At 39.6% G+C, this 17,023-nt stretch overlaps 1 protein-coding gene across 2 annotated transcripts in view; it reads left to right on the forward strand.

Moving 5' to 3' along the window:
• The first annotated feature begins 373 nt into the window (after nucleotides 1-373).
• Nucleotides 374-17,023, forward strand: part of aatkb (apoptosis-associated tyrosine kinase b) — a 41,870-nt gene continuing 25,220 nt past the window's right edge. For both annotated transcript variants that reach the window (XM_062415099.1, XM_062415100.1), the window contains exons 1-2: nucleotides 374-512; nucleotides 7,165-7,306. In XM_062415099.1, the coding sequence (XP_062271083.1) occupies nucleotides 7,204-7,306 (103 nt within the window). In that variant the 5' untranslated portion in view covers nucleotides 374-512; nucleotides 7,165-7,203. The remainder of the gene's footprint in view (nucleotides 513-7,164; nucleotides 7,307-17,023) is intronic.

The following is a 17,023-nucleotide window of genomic DNA, read 5'->3' on the forward strand; positions in this document are numbered from 1 at the left end:
CCCACTTGTATTTTTTTCTCCTTCACATTTTTGTGGGGGTTCAACTTCTCTCCTCTCCTCTATCCCTCATGAGGTTTTCAGCCTTTGCTTGTGAACCCTTGAGATAGGGTCGCCTCTCCACCCTTCAACCCCCCCTCCCCCCCTCCCCCCAACCCTTTACACCCCTCCTCTTCCTTCACCACCACCTCTCCCACCTCCCCCTTTTTCTCTCCCTCCATCACTCCATCTCCCACTAGCAGCAGTCAGTGGTCAGCTCCTCTTCCTCCTCTCTGGACTCCACAATGAGACTCTCTCTCTCTCTCCTCCTGGCACCGCCGGCCTCCTGCTGCCCTGCAACCCTCACACCAGTGGGGGTGCAGGGGGTGGGGGGGGGCACCGTGTGTGTGTGTCTAAATGTGTGTGTATATGTGTGTGTGTGCTTGCAAGATATTGATTGCAATGCTTTTTAAAGCTGTGAAGGCGTTGTGTGAGTCCAGAGTGTCTGACATGTCGTCCTCACCTGTGGAGGAAAGGTAAGCTGTGTGCAGATGATGTGCAGATATTTTAAACTCTACATGTGTTATTTTTTATAAATTAATTGTTTTAGCTCGACCCTATGTAGTTTATTTAACTTATTTGGGCATTAAAAGCTGCTGTTGGGTTGTTTTAGAAGACGTAAAATGTCTTTAGGAGATTTTATTCCTGATTTAAAGCTGCAGGTTTGATATTGTGATGAACTTTGAGACGTATGTTGTTTTACTGTGCTCGTCATTGATGCTGCATGACTTGGTCAAGACACTCGTGTAAAGGAGGCTTTTAATCTCTGAGGTTTTCTTGGTAAGATTTTTTTTTTAAGATGGAAAAGAGACGATGAGAATGAAATAATTGGATTTTAAAGGCTATCACTTCATCTTAAATTCATACTTAATAACAGAAAAGCAAAGTCTTCTTAGTTTTTCTGTTTGTAAGCATGTGTTGATTAATTCTGTAACTACAGCTGCACTGATTCATTGATTTATTTGCAGCAATTTTAATAATCACATCATTGTTTGAGGAACTTTTCATGCAAATATACTGAACGTTAGCAGGTTCAACGCTGTCAGAGTTGAGAATTTGTTGTTTTTCTTGGCCTTCGATTTTTGCATATGTCATATTTGGTGCTTTTTGACTGTTGGTCGGACAAAATAAGACACTTGAAGATGTTGTCATGGCTGTTTTTTTCACATTTTTCAGATGTTTTATCGACTTAAATGATTTAATCGTGACGGAACCGATAATAAAAAATAATTAGTAGTCAAAAAAACACACTGAAGTTTATCTGGTTCTGAATCTGTGAATGATTTATCTTTTACATCGTTGTTCATTGAGTAACTTTGTCTTTTTGGCCTGTTAGTCAAAACTAAGCCAAACAAGACATTTGACGACTTCACCTAACAGGCATTTCCTCTGTTCCTCTCTGCTCCTCTCTGTTCCTCTCTGTTCCTCTCTGTTCCTCCACAGAGCGATACATTGATTGTAAAAAACAACAACATTTATTATCTGCAGCTTTAGTTTTGATACACTTCACTGCAGGATGTTTGGAAAGAGAGAGAGACAGAAATGTGTGTGTGTGTGTGTGTGTGTGTGTGTGCGTGTGTGTGTGTGTGTGTGTGTGTGTGTGTGTGTGTGTGTGTGTGTGTGTGTGTGTGTGTGTGTGTGTGTGTGTGTGTGTGTGTGTGTGTGTGTGTGTGTGTGTGTGTGTGTGTGTGTGTCGATGTGGAGAGTGAAACCACATGTTGAATGGGAGGGCGAGCAGGGCCGTGTGAAGATTTAGATCTGCAGATGAGGGAGGGCGTGCAAAGTACTTAAGTGTGTGTGTGTGTGTGTGTGTGTGTGTGTGTGTGTGTGTGTGTGTGCGTGCATGCAAACATTCTTGGGGGGAAAGGATGAAGCGATAGATTGAGGTGTGTGTGTGTGTGTGTGTGTATGTATATGTGTTTGAGTGTGTGTATATGTGTGTGTGTTTGCGTGTGTGTGTGTGTATGTGTGTGTGTGCGTGCAAACATTCTTGGGGGGACAGGATGAAGTGAGAGATCGAGGTATGTGTGCGTGTATGTATATGAGTGTGTATATATATGTGTGTGTGTGTGTGTGTGTGTATGTATATGTGTGTGTGTGTGTATATATATGTGTGTGTGTGTGTGTGTGTGTGTGTGTATGTATATGTGTGTGTGTGTGTATATATATGTGTGTGTGTGTGTGTGTGTGTGTGTGTGTATGCATATGTGTGTGTGTTTGAGTGGGTGTTACAGAGGGCTGCAGCAGGTCACATTTTTCCAGCATTGAGACCCTGCTGCTCTCCAGCTCCCAACCCAGAGACTTTCATTCTGACATCCGGGTCCGTGGACGCGGCCAACTCCCCCCCTCACCCCCCTCCCTCTCCTCCCCTCCCTCCCATCTTCCTCCTCCTCCTCATCCTCTGCTTCATCCTGCGATGTGTCTCTCTTGTCTTCAGCAGACAGAGGGAATCTTTCAGAGGCTCGGCCCTCAACAGAAACTCTCCAACAGAACACGGAGAACTTATAAAAAATAGAGAATAAAACCCCACGAGACGCTGCAGCGTGCTTCAAAGGAAATGTTCAGAAAAAACACCAGAAGTTGTCTCTGACTTATTTCTTTCACTTTTACTTTTACTTTTACTTTTGACTTAATAATCAGCGTTAGTCTAGTTTTCAAACAGGAGAGGCGTCAAAAAAACGATGAATTAATGAAAATAAATCTTCCATTTTTTGCATCTTTGCTTTTTATAACACATTCATCTTTTAGTCTGCACCTCTCATCATGATCATTTTAAATCTGGCTGCATCAGATTTATATTAATAGTATGTGAAATAAGTAAATATCTCTTTTTTATACTCTTTGCTAGTTATCAGCGATGTCAAAAAACGATGAATTAATGAAAAATAATCTTCCTTTTTTGCACAATTTTAGTCTTTGTTTTGAGTTTAAAGTGATTATTTTAAATCTGCCTCAATAAGAATTAAAGTAGAATATCATATAGTATTGTATAGTATAATATAGTATAACATAGTATAGTATAGTATAGTATAATATAGTATGTAAAATAAGTAAATAAACCATTTTTAACATTATTAAATCTCTTTTTATACTTTTTGCTGATGAATTAATGGAGAAAATAATCTTCCTTTTTTGCACAATTTTAGTCTTTGTTTTGAGTATAAAGTGATTTTTTATTGGCTAAATAAGAATTATAGTAGAATATGATATAGTAGAATATCATATAGTATAGTATAGTGTAATATAACATAGTATAGTGTAATATAGTATGTAAAATAAGTAAATAAAGCAACTTCTTTATGCTCTTTGTTCATGTTATCAATGTATCATCACTCTTAAAGAAGCTCCATCTAAAGTGTAGATCCATTAAAATAAATAAATCTAACAATTAAAAAAGAAAGAGAGAGAGAGAAGTAAAAAATAATACTTTGAAAGAAAAAAAAATCCTGAATAGTTAGTTTTAGTTTTATTTGTGCGTGGAGCCAAACATCTGGCTCAAACCACCCGGGTCACTCTGCTGTTCTACAGAACATTCATCTGCTAGTTATGATGTTGTTAACGAGCCAAATATGGAAGCATGTGGAAAAACAATCTCCAATTTTTTTTTAATGTACTGTAAACAGCCAATTTAATATTTTTATCTTACTAAATAAAGCGTTGTGCAGTTCCCATTTTAAAAAAAAAAGACTAATTATCTGTGTCATACAGACAACAGAGTTCATACATCCATCTTTCTTCCTCTTCAAAAAGCTCTTTATTGGCTTTTTACAAGCAAATATGTACAAATGCAATTCATATAGCGCATATATATACATCTAAAATCATCTAATACATCTAAATATACATCTACATCTCTACTATATTCTGTCCATTTTATATATCATGTTATTTAGCTTTTCTTCTTCTAGATTAACATAAAGTACAGTTACAGTAGGAAGTGCTAGAATATCTGATCTCAGCTGCAAAAATGGAGATTTTTCCCTTTTAGATGAATTATATCGAACATAAATATCAATAACTTGTTTATTTTATATCAACGTAATTATACACAGTTTTGGTTTAGTCCATCTATCTCTGAATGAACACATTTTGAGCTTTTTCAATCAATCAAACTTTATTTATATAGCAGCTTTCATTCAGGTTGACAAGCTGATAATAAGACCTAATAAACAACATAAAGAAAAGGAACAAATTACAAAGAAAGAACAAGAAGTTGAGACCAATGCCTGCAAGAGGAAATACATGTTTTGATATATAAATAAATAAATAAAAAACCTCACCAAACCTAAAGTTGCAGAATAATGCGTGCACATCTTTTGACCAATCATTTGTCTTATCATCCATAACGGAGCTACACATAGTTTCCTCCCCATATCATCCACCTTAGTACATATGCACATAAACAGGGCAAACTTAATTTACCTCAGTTGCACGTTAATTAAACCACTTTATCGTCTATTTTCATGTTAAAAAACAACATTGCATCGTTGGTATGTTGAATTTTTTGTATTATTTTGCTCCATTTTTAGCAGTTTGTGCGGCTTCTTTCTTTTTTTAGCAGCTTGTTTTCAGTCATTTTAACCTCCTGTGACTCTGCGTCCTCATATAGAGACATCACATTTTGGGTTTGTTGGACTTCATACTTAATTCTGCTTAACTTTGACCTGTTGTCCTCATTCGTACACACTTTTTTGTGCCACCTAGTGGTCGCAAAAGCACATTACATCAATCAGTGTAAAATGAGATAGCAGGCATCTTGGCCAAGTCAATCAAAAGTGGACCAGGTATAAAACTGTATCAAATTTTACGGTTGAATCTTGTTTATTTATGCTTAAATATTGTTTGTAGTTTAATATGATAAACAAATTTGATTCATTTTAGCAACAGCAATAAGCTACGACACTGCTTATGAGGAAGTACTCGTTTAAGGACATTGGGACTTTATCATTGTTCATGCAAAGGGAAAGTGTAAAGGAAATAGTTTAATGTTATATTCATTGTGTTATAACCATAGACTGTATATATAATGGACGTAACATCTGTGACGTCACCCATTGGTTTGTGGACTGCTGCTTGAAGGCCAATAGTATCGGATCTGAGCAGCGCCATCTTGAACATTTCAGGTGCATGCTGGGAAAAATAAAAACAGGGATTCTACTTATATGGGCATCAGGAGGAGCATGAGGCGCCCTCCTGAACCTGTGAACCAATCAACCTGTCAATCACGACGTAGCCACGCCCTAATGCATACCCTGCTTTATCGTCAAATATAAAATCAGGGAGGCCAAAACGTCCCAAATGAACATCATACTGCATTGAAGAAGGCTTTAAACTAGCGATTGAGACCATAAACACATTTTGAAAACATTTACTGAGGTTAGAAATCAAGTGAGAAGTTGGTGAATTCTCCATTGACTTGTATAGAGACGGAAGTCCTTTTGACACCAAAACGGTCGCCCCCTGGTGGCCTTTTGATAGAATGCAGTTTTAAGTTACTTCCGCGTTGGCTTCATTTCAGAGGACTGGAACTCCCCGCCTGGTTATACAGTAAAATAAACTAATTATCAGGTCCGACTAATCCCAGATATCTAGGAGAAATTAAAAATGCCAATACCAAACTGAATCTCCGTTTCTTATCACTTAATATTCTGACAGAGACGTTTGTTAGAGGATCTTTATCTCCACCACAGAATTGACCTCCTCTGCTTAAAACTAATTGCCACTCAGAGTTATGAAAGCTTATCGATCAGTCAGCCGCTCTCGGCCAAGTCACATATTTTAATATCGAAAAGACTTATTCCAAATATTTGTCAAACTCTTCTCTTCAGTCTTTGTGAGCTCTGTGTGTGTTTGCATCCAGAAAGCATCTCAACACTTAATTCATCTAGCTTAATCGCAAACTTCGAGGGTTCGGATTCATGTAATCTCGCAGCTAATGATCTCTGGAGACGGCAGACGGCTTTGTTTACTCTAAACAGACTCAGAGAAACACGGAGCCAGCACAGCTTGCTTCAGTTTGTCTTCGCTCTGAGTCAACGGGCCGAGCCAACATATCATCCATTTTTTTTTAAGGATTTTTGTTTTTGTATAAAGTTTCCTGTTAGTTTTCTACATGAACGAGAGATGAAGCCAAATATTACATATTGTATCAGAGGAGGAAAATGTTCCCTAAACACTGATTTAGATTTTAAGAGATTGTTTTTTTCATTTTTTGGTATCTTCTTGTCCTCACACATGTGGCCTCGTAAAAATAAAATAAAAAGCTGTTTATTGACAATTCTCCAGTATATTTTCATATCATTTTTTAAAAAAAGAACTTAAAACATTCCTTTGCTGCAAGGCTTTGAGTTAATCTGTGTTTTAGACTCTAGTTTTCCTTTTTTAAATCTATTTAACTTTTATCTCTTATTTATTTTAATGCTTTTTTTAACCTCTGCTGTTGATTTTAACTTGCTGTACTTGTTAACTTTTGTTTTATTGCTTCACATGTAAAGCACTTTTATGTATGAAAGGTGCTATAAAGTTATTTTTATTATTATCAGACTGTGCTGCACAACTTGAGCTGCAACCATCAGTCGTTAAGTTGATCAACAGTAAATTAATCAGCAATTATTTTCATATTCAGTTGAGTTTTGAGTCATTTTTAAAGAAAAAAGTCCAAACTTTCTGATTCCAGCTCCTCAATTATGAATATTTTCAGGTTTATTTGATAATATAATGATAGTAAACTAAATATATTTTGGGTTGTGGACATAATAAGACATTTGAGGATGTTGCTTTGGGCTTTATGAAACAATGATGGACATTTTTTCACCATTTCCTGGCCTTTTATAGATCAAACACCTCATCAATTAATTAAGAAAATATATAACAGATCAATATAAGAGGAAAATAAACATCAGTCGCAGCTCCACATAGAACATTAAAGTCCTGGACTCATTTCCATCCTTGTCTCTGATGTTTCTAACAGACCATAAACCAAAAACTGTTTACTAGTTTATCAACCGGCCGCCTGTCAAACATCCTTTTGTTCTTCTCTCTGTTCTTTGTGGAGTAAACTCTGCTCATTCTGTTCACTCTGTCACGTCTCTCATGTGTTTTTTTGTCTCACTTCTTTTCTGTTTTTAGGAATTCAAGAATGTGGAGGGGGAGGAGTACCACGCCAACATGTCCACCTTGGCCTCGCCAGCGTCGCAGGGCAGTCCGGACGTCTACATCCTGCCGCTCACCGAGGTTTCCCTGCCGGTCGCCAAGCAACCAGCCCGATCAGGTGAGGCAAATTCAGACACATACTTTACATTTTCCACCTCTATATTAATATTCTGTGTCTCTACTGGAATATCTTTGCATGATTTCCAGTTAAAAACTCTTTATTTATCTTCTACTGGTCCTTTATGCAGCCGCTCAGTTCAGCCTCTGTCTATTAACAGACTGTTTTAGTTTAGCTCCTGTCTCTTTAAGACCTTAGCAACCACCTTAGCAACCAACGCTTCTGAACTAACTATAGTAGCAGGATTTTACTTCTTTTTCTCCTTCTTTGCTCAAAACATCAACTTCTTAAACACATCTGTACATGTTTAAACCTGAATCTGATACAGAATATATGAGCGGACAACGTGAACAACACATTAAGCAGCCATTTGTGGGCTTTTGTGAAAAGTATCACATCATCACAAGGAGTTAGTAGAGATAACTTTGCAAACAGAGCATTCAGAGCAGACTTATATCTTGACTTTTGACTTGCAAGGAGCGTTTTTATTTACATATGTTTACCTTTCTGCAGCCCCTCAGTTCAGCCTCTGTCTATTAACAGGCCGTTTTAGCTCCTTTCCTCCGGCTCTGTTCACCACATAAACCAACAAATATCTCATATACATCCATACATGTTCAAATCCAAACTGGAAGTAGAGCTAACTTTACAAATGAAGCATTCAGAGTAGGTTGAAGGTTGACTTTAAGGAGCATTTTTAAGAAGGTTAACCTCAAGTTTTGTCATTTTAATCGTGTTTAACAGCATAAAAAGTAACAGAAAATCACAAAAAAGCACTTTATGTCCCCTTTAAACTACTTACACAAACTTCAAGTGTCCAAAGAAAGAAAAAATCTGGTTCCTTTCTGGGACAATATTAACAAATTGATTCACACTTTGACAGTATTTTTGCAACATGCATCCATTAAAGAGCAGTTTTGAGTTTCAGAGATGCACACGAGGACATTCAAAGTGAAAACTGAGCATTTGAGAGGTTAAACTTGCTTCCTTCTACTTCCATTTGCAGTTCTGACACTCAGTAAATCTTCCAAATCCCTGCAGTGCATTTATAGAGATCTCCACTTTTTCCCCATTCTGTCAAAAGAAGTTAACCCTTTACATACTGTTCAGCTTCACATTTGACCTATTTTTTTTACATTTGAGAGCTGCAAATACATCCTATGCACATGTCTTTGAGCCGGATTAATGCATTATTTTTTTTTAATTTTTGTGCAGTTGATGCACATTCTTATATATGCGAATGTACAAATATGACCTGAAATTCTCACAGCATCATTAAGGGTAATTTAACCCTTACATATACTGTTCAGCTTCACTTTTGACCTATTTTTTTAAATTTTAGAGCTGCAAAAACATCCAAAACACATTTCTTTTAGCTGGATTTTTTCCTAATGTGAGCCACATTATACAAACATGTAAATAAAATGCATCTTTTTTTTAATTTTTCTGCAGCTGATGCACATTTTTATATATGCAAATCTACAAATTTGACCTGAAATTCAAAAATCAGCCTTCAAACATGTGATTGTGAATGTCTGTTTTTCCTCTCACAGCTTCATTAAAGATTAATTAAACATGTATTAATGACTGATTGGGGAATTTAAGTATGTGAATTACTATAGAGGCTAATTATGAGTCAGAATATGAGCAGTATATAAAGGGTTAAACATGAGATGAGGTCAACTTTTAAGGCTTTTGTCAGCGCTTTGTAATTTATGTCCTGAATATTTTTTTGATGCAAACCTTGTGAGCGATTTGTGAAAGTGCCAGAGAGCCTTTACACATGCGAGAAACGTGTCATGGGTGTGAGAGTAATGTGTGAGCGCCGAGGGAAAGCGTATCTGCACTCTGTCAGAGAGCTTTTGTTCCCGGGAGTGAGCACCCGCCCAGACGCTGGCCTCGGTCAGCTGGGCCTCCACCTATCCCACAATCCCTCACTCACAGGTCATTACAGAACCAACTGTGTGCTCTTCAGCTTTTTCTACTCTCGCCCACAAACATCTGCCTTGTTGCATAATAACGTCCAGGCGGAGCCGGCCTACACTGCTGCTCGCTGGTATGTGAAGCATGCAAACCAGCACAAAACCCCAGTGAGACCATTCTTCCTTTATGGCTCTGTCTCTCTCTCTCTCTCTCTCCATCCCTCCATCCTGCCTCCGTGTGACAATGGTGCCGGTTGTGTGTTTATGGGCTGATGCAGACTGATAAACTCATGACAAGGCAGCGTGGGGAGACTTTAATGGATCGTGCCCACGCATTCAGGATCAGGATCAGGATCAGGATCAGGATCAGGATCAGGATCAGGCGGCATCATCAACGCTCCAACAGGAGTAAAAGTCTATATTTGTTATTTACAGTTTGACCCACAGCAGAGGAATGTCAATAAAATAACATTTACTCAAGTACTGCACTCAAGTATAGTTTGAGTTACTTATACTTTACTGTAGTATAGTTTGAGGTACTTGTACTTTACTGTAGTACAGTTTGAGGTACTTGTACTTTACTGTAGTACAGTTTGAGGTAATTGTACTTTACTGTAGTACAGTTTGAGGTACTTGTACTTTACTGTAGTACAGTTTGAGGTACTTTTACTTTACTGTAGTACAGTTTGAGGTACTTGTCTTTACTGTAGTACAGTTTGAAGTACTTTTACTTTACTCTAGTACAGTTTGAAGTACTTGGACTTAATTTAAGGGGAATTATACTTTACTGTAGTACACGCTAGATAAGAGATGGATAAAGAAAAGAAAAACTCACAAAAAAATATAGTTTCTAACTTTCTCTAAGCCGTGTCTCACCATGCGGATCAGTTTGGTTTTATCTGCTGAGGTTTCAGGATGAAGCCTCCGATACAACAGAGGTGAAATTAATTTAGATTGTTTGTTCAGTGGAATGAAAAAAGAAAACTCAGCTTGGTGGGAAACAACTTCTCAGGCTTCTCTTGATATCATACTTCACTTCTCTGTGGACGGTTAAGAAAACAGTTTTGGGTGGAGAAGTTTCAGAGTCTCATAACGTCACATAACTCATGTCACATAAAATAGAAATGTATCTGCACGCTTCAGCGCCGCAACGTAAACTATTGTCTCAGTGTGTTCTGTGAACTGAGCCTTTAACAGATGCTCTAAGTCTTTGGTGGATAATAGAAACCATATGGTGTGGTCAGGGATTCATTACTGCACCTTCAGGACAGCCGCGCCCAGTGACATCATACGGAGAGGTATCATTTAGATGTGAATGAGGAATGGAGTGACAGAGAGAGGCATCCATCATACTGGGATGTTTCCATAACTTGTTCTCTGTTTTAGATGATCTTTGTTAGCTGCTATTTGTTGGCTTTTCATCCGCAGTTTGTCTTCATTCTCAGAGTTTACAGTTCAAGTTGCTTTTTTTTTTTCTTCTCTTTATCGACACAATATGGAAGTAGAAGATGAAATATAACAAGGCAGATAAATAAATTATAAAAAGTTAAACTACAATGACATGAGTGTGCAAACAGAGCTGTAAAGCTTCCCTAAAGAGAAGGGAAGGAAGGAAGGGAGGGAGGGAGGGAGGGAGGATGGAAGGGAGGAAGGAACGATGGAAGAAAAGAAGAAGGAAGGGAGGAAGGGAGGGAGGAAAGAAGGATGGAAGAAAGGAAGGAAAGGAGGGAGGGAGGGAGGGAGGAAGGAAGGATTGAAGAAAGGAAGAAGGAAGGGATGAAGAAGGAAGGAAAGGAGGGAGGAAGGAAGGATGGAAGAAAAGAAGAAGGAAGGGAGGAAGGGAGGAAGGGAGGGAGGGAGGAAGGAAGGATGGAAGAAAGGAAGAAGGAAGGGATGAAGAAGGAAGGAAAGGAGTGAGGGAGGAAGGAAGGGAGGAAGAAAGGAAGAAGGAAGGGAGGAAGAAGGAAGGAAAGGAGTGAGGGAGGAAGGAAGGGAGGAAGAAGGAAGGAAAAGATGGAGGAAGGAAGGAAAGGAGGAAAGAAGAAGGAAGGAAAGGAGAGAGGAAGGAAGGAAGGAAGGGAGGAAGAAGGAAGGAAAAGAGGGAGGATGGAAGGAAATGAGGAAGGAAGAAGGAAGGAAAGGAGAGAGGAAGGAAGGAAAGGAGGAAGGAAGAAGGAAGGAAAGGAGGGAGGGAGGAAAGGAAGGAAGGGAGGAAAGAGGAAGAAAAGAGGGAGGAAAGAAAGAGAGAAGGAGGGAGGGAGGAAAGAAGGAAGGGAGGAAGGAAATGAAGGAAGGAAGGAAAATAGGAAAGAAGGAGGGAGGGAGGGAGGAAGGAAGGACAGAAGGAAGGGAGGAAAGAGAGAGGAAGGAAAGAAAGAGAGAAGGAGATAGGGCAGAAGGCCATTTTTTTCCTTCTCTTTATCGACACAATATGGAAGTAGAAGATGAAATATAAGTGAAACTACAATGACATGAGTGTGCAGACAGAGCCGTAAAGTTTCCCTAAAGAGAATCAAATTTCAACCATTATAACAAATCTACAATCTACATTCATGTGTTCATCTGTGCAAACTATCATCTACGAAATAGAAAGGTAGGAAACATCTGGGGAGACGTTTAAGTTGAGTTTGAGTTTATTTAGTTGCACAGGTTGAAATCTAACAAATGCATACAAAAAAACAAGAAATAATCTAAATATTATACATGTATAAATGTACAAATACATCAAAATCAGACAATTACAAGACTATAAAACTCAAAGTAAAGCCTTTTAAAATCTGCTTTTTTTCTTTTTAACCCACTGAGAAAAGCAGTACCATAAATGTAAACCTCTGTATCTGACTGAAACTTCACCTCCAGTTTATATTTAACATTTTTCCAGCCTGTATTAGAAGTTCTCAACTGAGCTTTTTGCAAATGGAGGCAAGTTTCCAAGTTTATTTGTATCGCTCCACTTTCCAGAAATACAGTACAAAGTGCTTCACAGCCTGATGAAATATTCAAAAACCCCAAAAAAAGCTAAACATACAACAACAGAATGAAAGGAAAGCATAGACAGATATATAACAGAGCACTAAACAAGCACAGAGGCAAAGAAATATAACAAGATTGTGTTAGAAACTGAATAAAAGGACTCGAGGTTGACCATTGTCTCATATTGAGCTGACGTGGAGCTTAAAGTACTTTAGCAGCTATGAGAAAATGTGGTTTTCTTCTCTCAGCCAATATTCCCCATCTCCTGTCTCATCTTGCGGTGCTTTTGGGGCGGCTGTCGCTGGGCTGTGTGGATAGGTGGGGTTCCTGATCAGACACCAGTACTGTAAGAGTTTGGCTCAGTGAGTCCTGCTGCTGCTGCTCCGCTCCCCAGGATCCGCCCTGGTGCAGCTGTTCTGTGCTGCAGGCTGCAAACACTAATGGAGCTCACACCCACTCAGAGGAGACATGTTGAACAGCTACACACACACACACAACACACACACACACACACACACACACACACACGAGAGAGAGAAAAAACAAGTATTAACTTTTATGTCCTTGCAGGAATACTTAACATTCTCCCTCCTTCTCTCATATCCTGCACATATTCCATCCGTCCATCAAGCTTTTAAACCTTTGTGTTTGTCCTCCCGGGTCAAACTGACCCCGTCTGTTTTGACTGTTCCTTCTTTCCTCCTTTCCTTCCTTCCTTCCGTCTGTCCTTCCTTCCCTCCCTCCTTGTCTCTTTCTTTCCTCCCTTCCTTCATTCCTTCCTTCCTTCCTTCTGTCTGTCCTTCCTTCTCCCTCCTTCTCTCTTTCTTTCCTCCCCTACCTTCCCCTTCCTTCTTTCCTCTGTCCTTCTTTCCTCCCTTCCTCCCTTCTCTTTTCCTTCTTTCCTCCCTCCTCCTACCTTCCTACTTCCTTCCTTCCTTCTTTCCTCTGTCCTTTTTTCCTTCCTCCCTTCCTCTTTTCCTTTCTCCCTCCCTCCCTCGATCCTTCTTTCCTCCCTCCCTCCTACCTTCCTTCCTTCCTTCTTTCCTCTGTCTTTTTTTGCTTCCTCCTTCCTCTTTTCCTTCTTTCCTTCTTTCCTCCCTACCTCCTACCTTCCTTCCTTCCTTCTTTCCTCTGTCCTTCTATCCTTCCCTTCCTCCCTTCCTCTTTTCCCTTTCCTCCCTCCCTCCCTCCTTCCTTCTTTCCTCCCTCCCTCCTACTTTCCTTCCTTCCTTCTTTCCTCCGTCCTTCCTCCCTTTCCTTCCTTCTTCCTCCCTCCTTTCCTTCCTTTTTTCTCCCTTCCTTCCTCCTTTCCTTCCTTCCTCCCTTCCTTCCTTGACTCGAGGACAACAGGAGGGTTAAATCAGCCTTTACAACTATCACTCACCATGCATACCTTTTTTAAATCCAATCACTTCTAATTGAGTTATATAACAATAAGCCAAACATCACAAATGAACTTCAGTGGTTGTTGAAGGACGAGCACCTCAGCAGGGACCAGGATGCGCCGGGCTGCAACGGGATAATGGGAATTCCATTTGGCTCTGAGTGATTTAGCCGCTGTGCATCTCGCTAAAGACTTCCTGGCTTTCTACAGAGATTAAGTTAGACGCAGTCTTTCAGAGAGAGAGATGCTCAGCAGGCAAACAGCTTAGCGAAGCCCAGACACGGCTGTGAAATGGAAAAGAGAGTTATTGGCTGTAAGAGATATGAAAGCTTAGCAGAAGCAGTCGGGATGTTTTCCGCTTTGACAATCAAAGGAAAGAAAAGGAAGAGAAAGGACTGAGTGGAAGCGTATTCTTCTATCAAGGCTGCACATATTGGAAGTGTATGACTTTAATACAGAGAAATACACAGTGACAATTATGAGATAGAAATAATAATTATGAGAAATAATGAAAAATGCCAAATATTGCATTGCATGTTAAGAAAATCCTTTAAAAAATTCTTTACATCAGTACAAAAAATAGCCTTTCACTGTTTCATGACTCATGGACCAACTTCCCATCAATTTTCTTAGACATCCTACAAGGACACAAACAACAACAACAAAGCAAAAAAGGTAAAAGCGTAATGTTTAAAGGTAAAAATAACAAATATTATATTATTTTCATGTAAGTAGGGTTAGTTATTGAGTAAGTTTATTTAAAAGGGAAAATGGCATAAACATTTCCACCTCTATATTAATATTCTGTGTCTCTACTGGAATATCTTTGCATGATTTCCAGTTAAAAACTCCTTATTTATCTTCTACTGGTCCTTTATGCAGCCGCTCAGTTCAGCCTCTGTCTATTAACAGGCTGTTTTACCTCCTGTCTCTTTCCGTCGAGGCGTTCCTCAGATATCTCGTTAATAAGAGTCGGGGCGGGGTGTCGTGGTGACTCAGTTCATCGTTGAGTCCCAGTGGACGTTGGTACCAAATTTGAAGGAATCATTTCAAGGCGTTCCTGAGATATCACTCCAATGAGAATGGACGGGACTGACATACTGTACAGTATATATGTACGGACAACCCGAAAACATAATGCCTCTTATATCTATGAAAATGCTTGAAAGACAGCTGAACTACTAAGGAGAAGAAGAAGAAGAAGAAGAAGAAGAAGAAGAAGAAGAAGAAGAAGAAGAAGAAGAAGAAGAAGAAGAAGAAGAAGAAGAAGAAGAAGAAGAAGAAGAAGAAGAAGAAGAAGAAGAAGAAGAAGAAGAAGAAGAAGAAGAAGAAGAAGAAGAAAATGTATTTATGAAGCACTTTTCACAGACATGAGTCACAAAGCTCTGAAAGAAACAGAAGATGCAGTGACCAACACAGTCACTTGTTGAAAATATACAAAGATAAACACGGTCATAATGAACAAACACATGAATAAACAAGTCTGTCTGTAGCTGCTTTTAAAATGAGATCACAGAATTAGCAGAGTGCAACATTACAGGCAGAGCATTTCATAGTTTTGGTGCTACAACTTCAAAAGCTTGGTCACCACGGGTCTTAACCCTCCTGTTGTCCTCAGATCAAGGAAGGACATGAGGAAGGAAGGAAGGAAGGAAGGAAGGAAGGAAGGAAGGAAGGAAGGAAGGAAATAAGGAAGGAAGGAAAGGAGTAAGGAGGGAGGGAGAGAGGAAAAGGGGAAGGAAGTGAGGACAGAAGGAACTGTGGAAGGAAGGGAGTGAGGAAAGAAGGAAAGGCGGAAGGAATGGATGAGTAAGGAAGGAAGGAAAGGAGTAAGGGAGGAAAAGAGGAAGGAAGTAAGGAGAAAAGGAAAGGAGGAAGGAGGGAAGGAAGTGGGGAAAGATGGAAAGGTGGAAGGAATGGATGAGGAAGGAAGGAAGGAAGGAAGGAAAGAAGTATGGAAGGAGGAGGAAGAAAGAAAGAGGGGAGGAGGGGAAGAACGAAGGAAAAATTAAAGAAAGAGGAAGGAAAGAAGGAACAGTCAAAAGAGATGGGGTCATTTGACCTGGGAGGACGACGGGAAGGGTTAAAACGAGTGCGGGGGGCAGACAGCAAATGTCGTGTAACCCTAACCCCTAACCCTAAGAGGTCGAACTGGTGAGTAGGGGTGAAGAAGGTTTGTGACATAAATAGGAGCCTGATCATACAATGCTCTGTAAGTAAGAATGAGGCACACACACACACACACACACACACACACACACACAGAAAAGGAAAGCACAGGTTTTACAATTAGGATTAAATTACTGAACAGCAGGCGAGTGAAATTAGATTTAGGTCTCACTTTTAGTTTTCCAGGTATTGGGAGGAAAGCCTTGATTAGTAGAAGCTGTGTTTGTGGTCTAATGCTTCTCTGTGAGAACTTCGAAGGTGGACTTTTACATTAGAGGGATTTTTCCCTTTTAGCTTCTATCACACAAATGTTTCCATCACTCTTCATCACAACACTTTTACTTTTATCTACTGCGGAGTCGGAGTCTAAATATTCCCATATTCGTTTGTGACGTTTTCTGCCTGGAACAATTTCTTCTTCTTCTTCTTTCTAGAAAATCATAAATTGCACGTTAAGCATTTTCTTTTTGTGCGTTATGCAGCAGCCGCTATGCTGCCCCCTACTGGTACTAACCAGGCAGGGAGTTCCGGTCCTCTGAAATGATGCCAACACGGAAGTAACTTAAAACTGCATTCTATCAAAAGGCCACCAGGGGGCGACCGTTTTGGTGTCAAAAGGACTTCCGTCTCTATACAAGTCAATGGAGAATTCACCAACTTCTCACTTGATTTCTAACCTGAGTAAACGTTTTCAAAATGTGTTTATGGTCTCAATCGCTAGTTTAAAGCCTTCTTCAATGCAGTATGATGTTCATTTGGGACATTTTGGCCTCCCTGATTTTTTATGTGACGATAAAGCAGGGTATGCATTAGGGCGTGGCTACGTGGTGATTGACAGGTTGATTGGTTCACAGGTTCAGGAGGGCGCCTCTTGCTCCTCCTGATGCCCATATAAGTAGAATCCATGTTTTTATTTTTCCCAGCATGCACCTGAAATTTTCAAGATGGCGCTGCTCAGATCCGATACTATTGGCCTCCGAGCAGCAGTCCACAAACCAATGGGTGACGTCACGGATGTTTCGTCCATTTTTATATACAGTCTATGTTTTATCTGCAATTCAGTTTAGTTTTAGTTAGTTTTGCGTTGTTCATTGTAGTTTTTATTTAGTTTTCGTGTGGTATGATTAGGTCGCCTCCATCCTGTGACCTGTGATGCATGATGGTACCAGTCCATGCGGAGGTTTTGTTCCCTCTCATTGTTCCATCTGCCGTTTATGAATATGCGAAACAGTGAAAACATGATGATGGCGTAGGTGGGACCCATTGCTT

Source organism: Scomber scombrus, unplaced genomic scaffold, assembly GCF_963691925.1.
Source record: "Scomber scombrus unplaced genomic scaffold, fScoSco1.1 SCAFFOLD_116, whole genome shotgun sequence".
Classification (NCBI taxonomy): domain Eukaryota; kingdom Metazoa; phylum Chordata; class Actinopteri; order Scombriformes; family Scombridae; genus Scomber; species Scomber scombrus.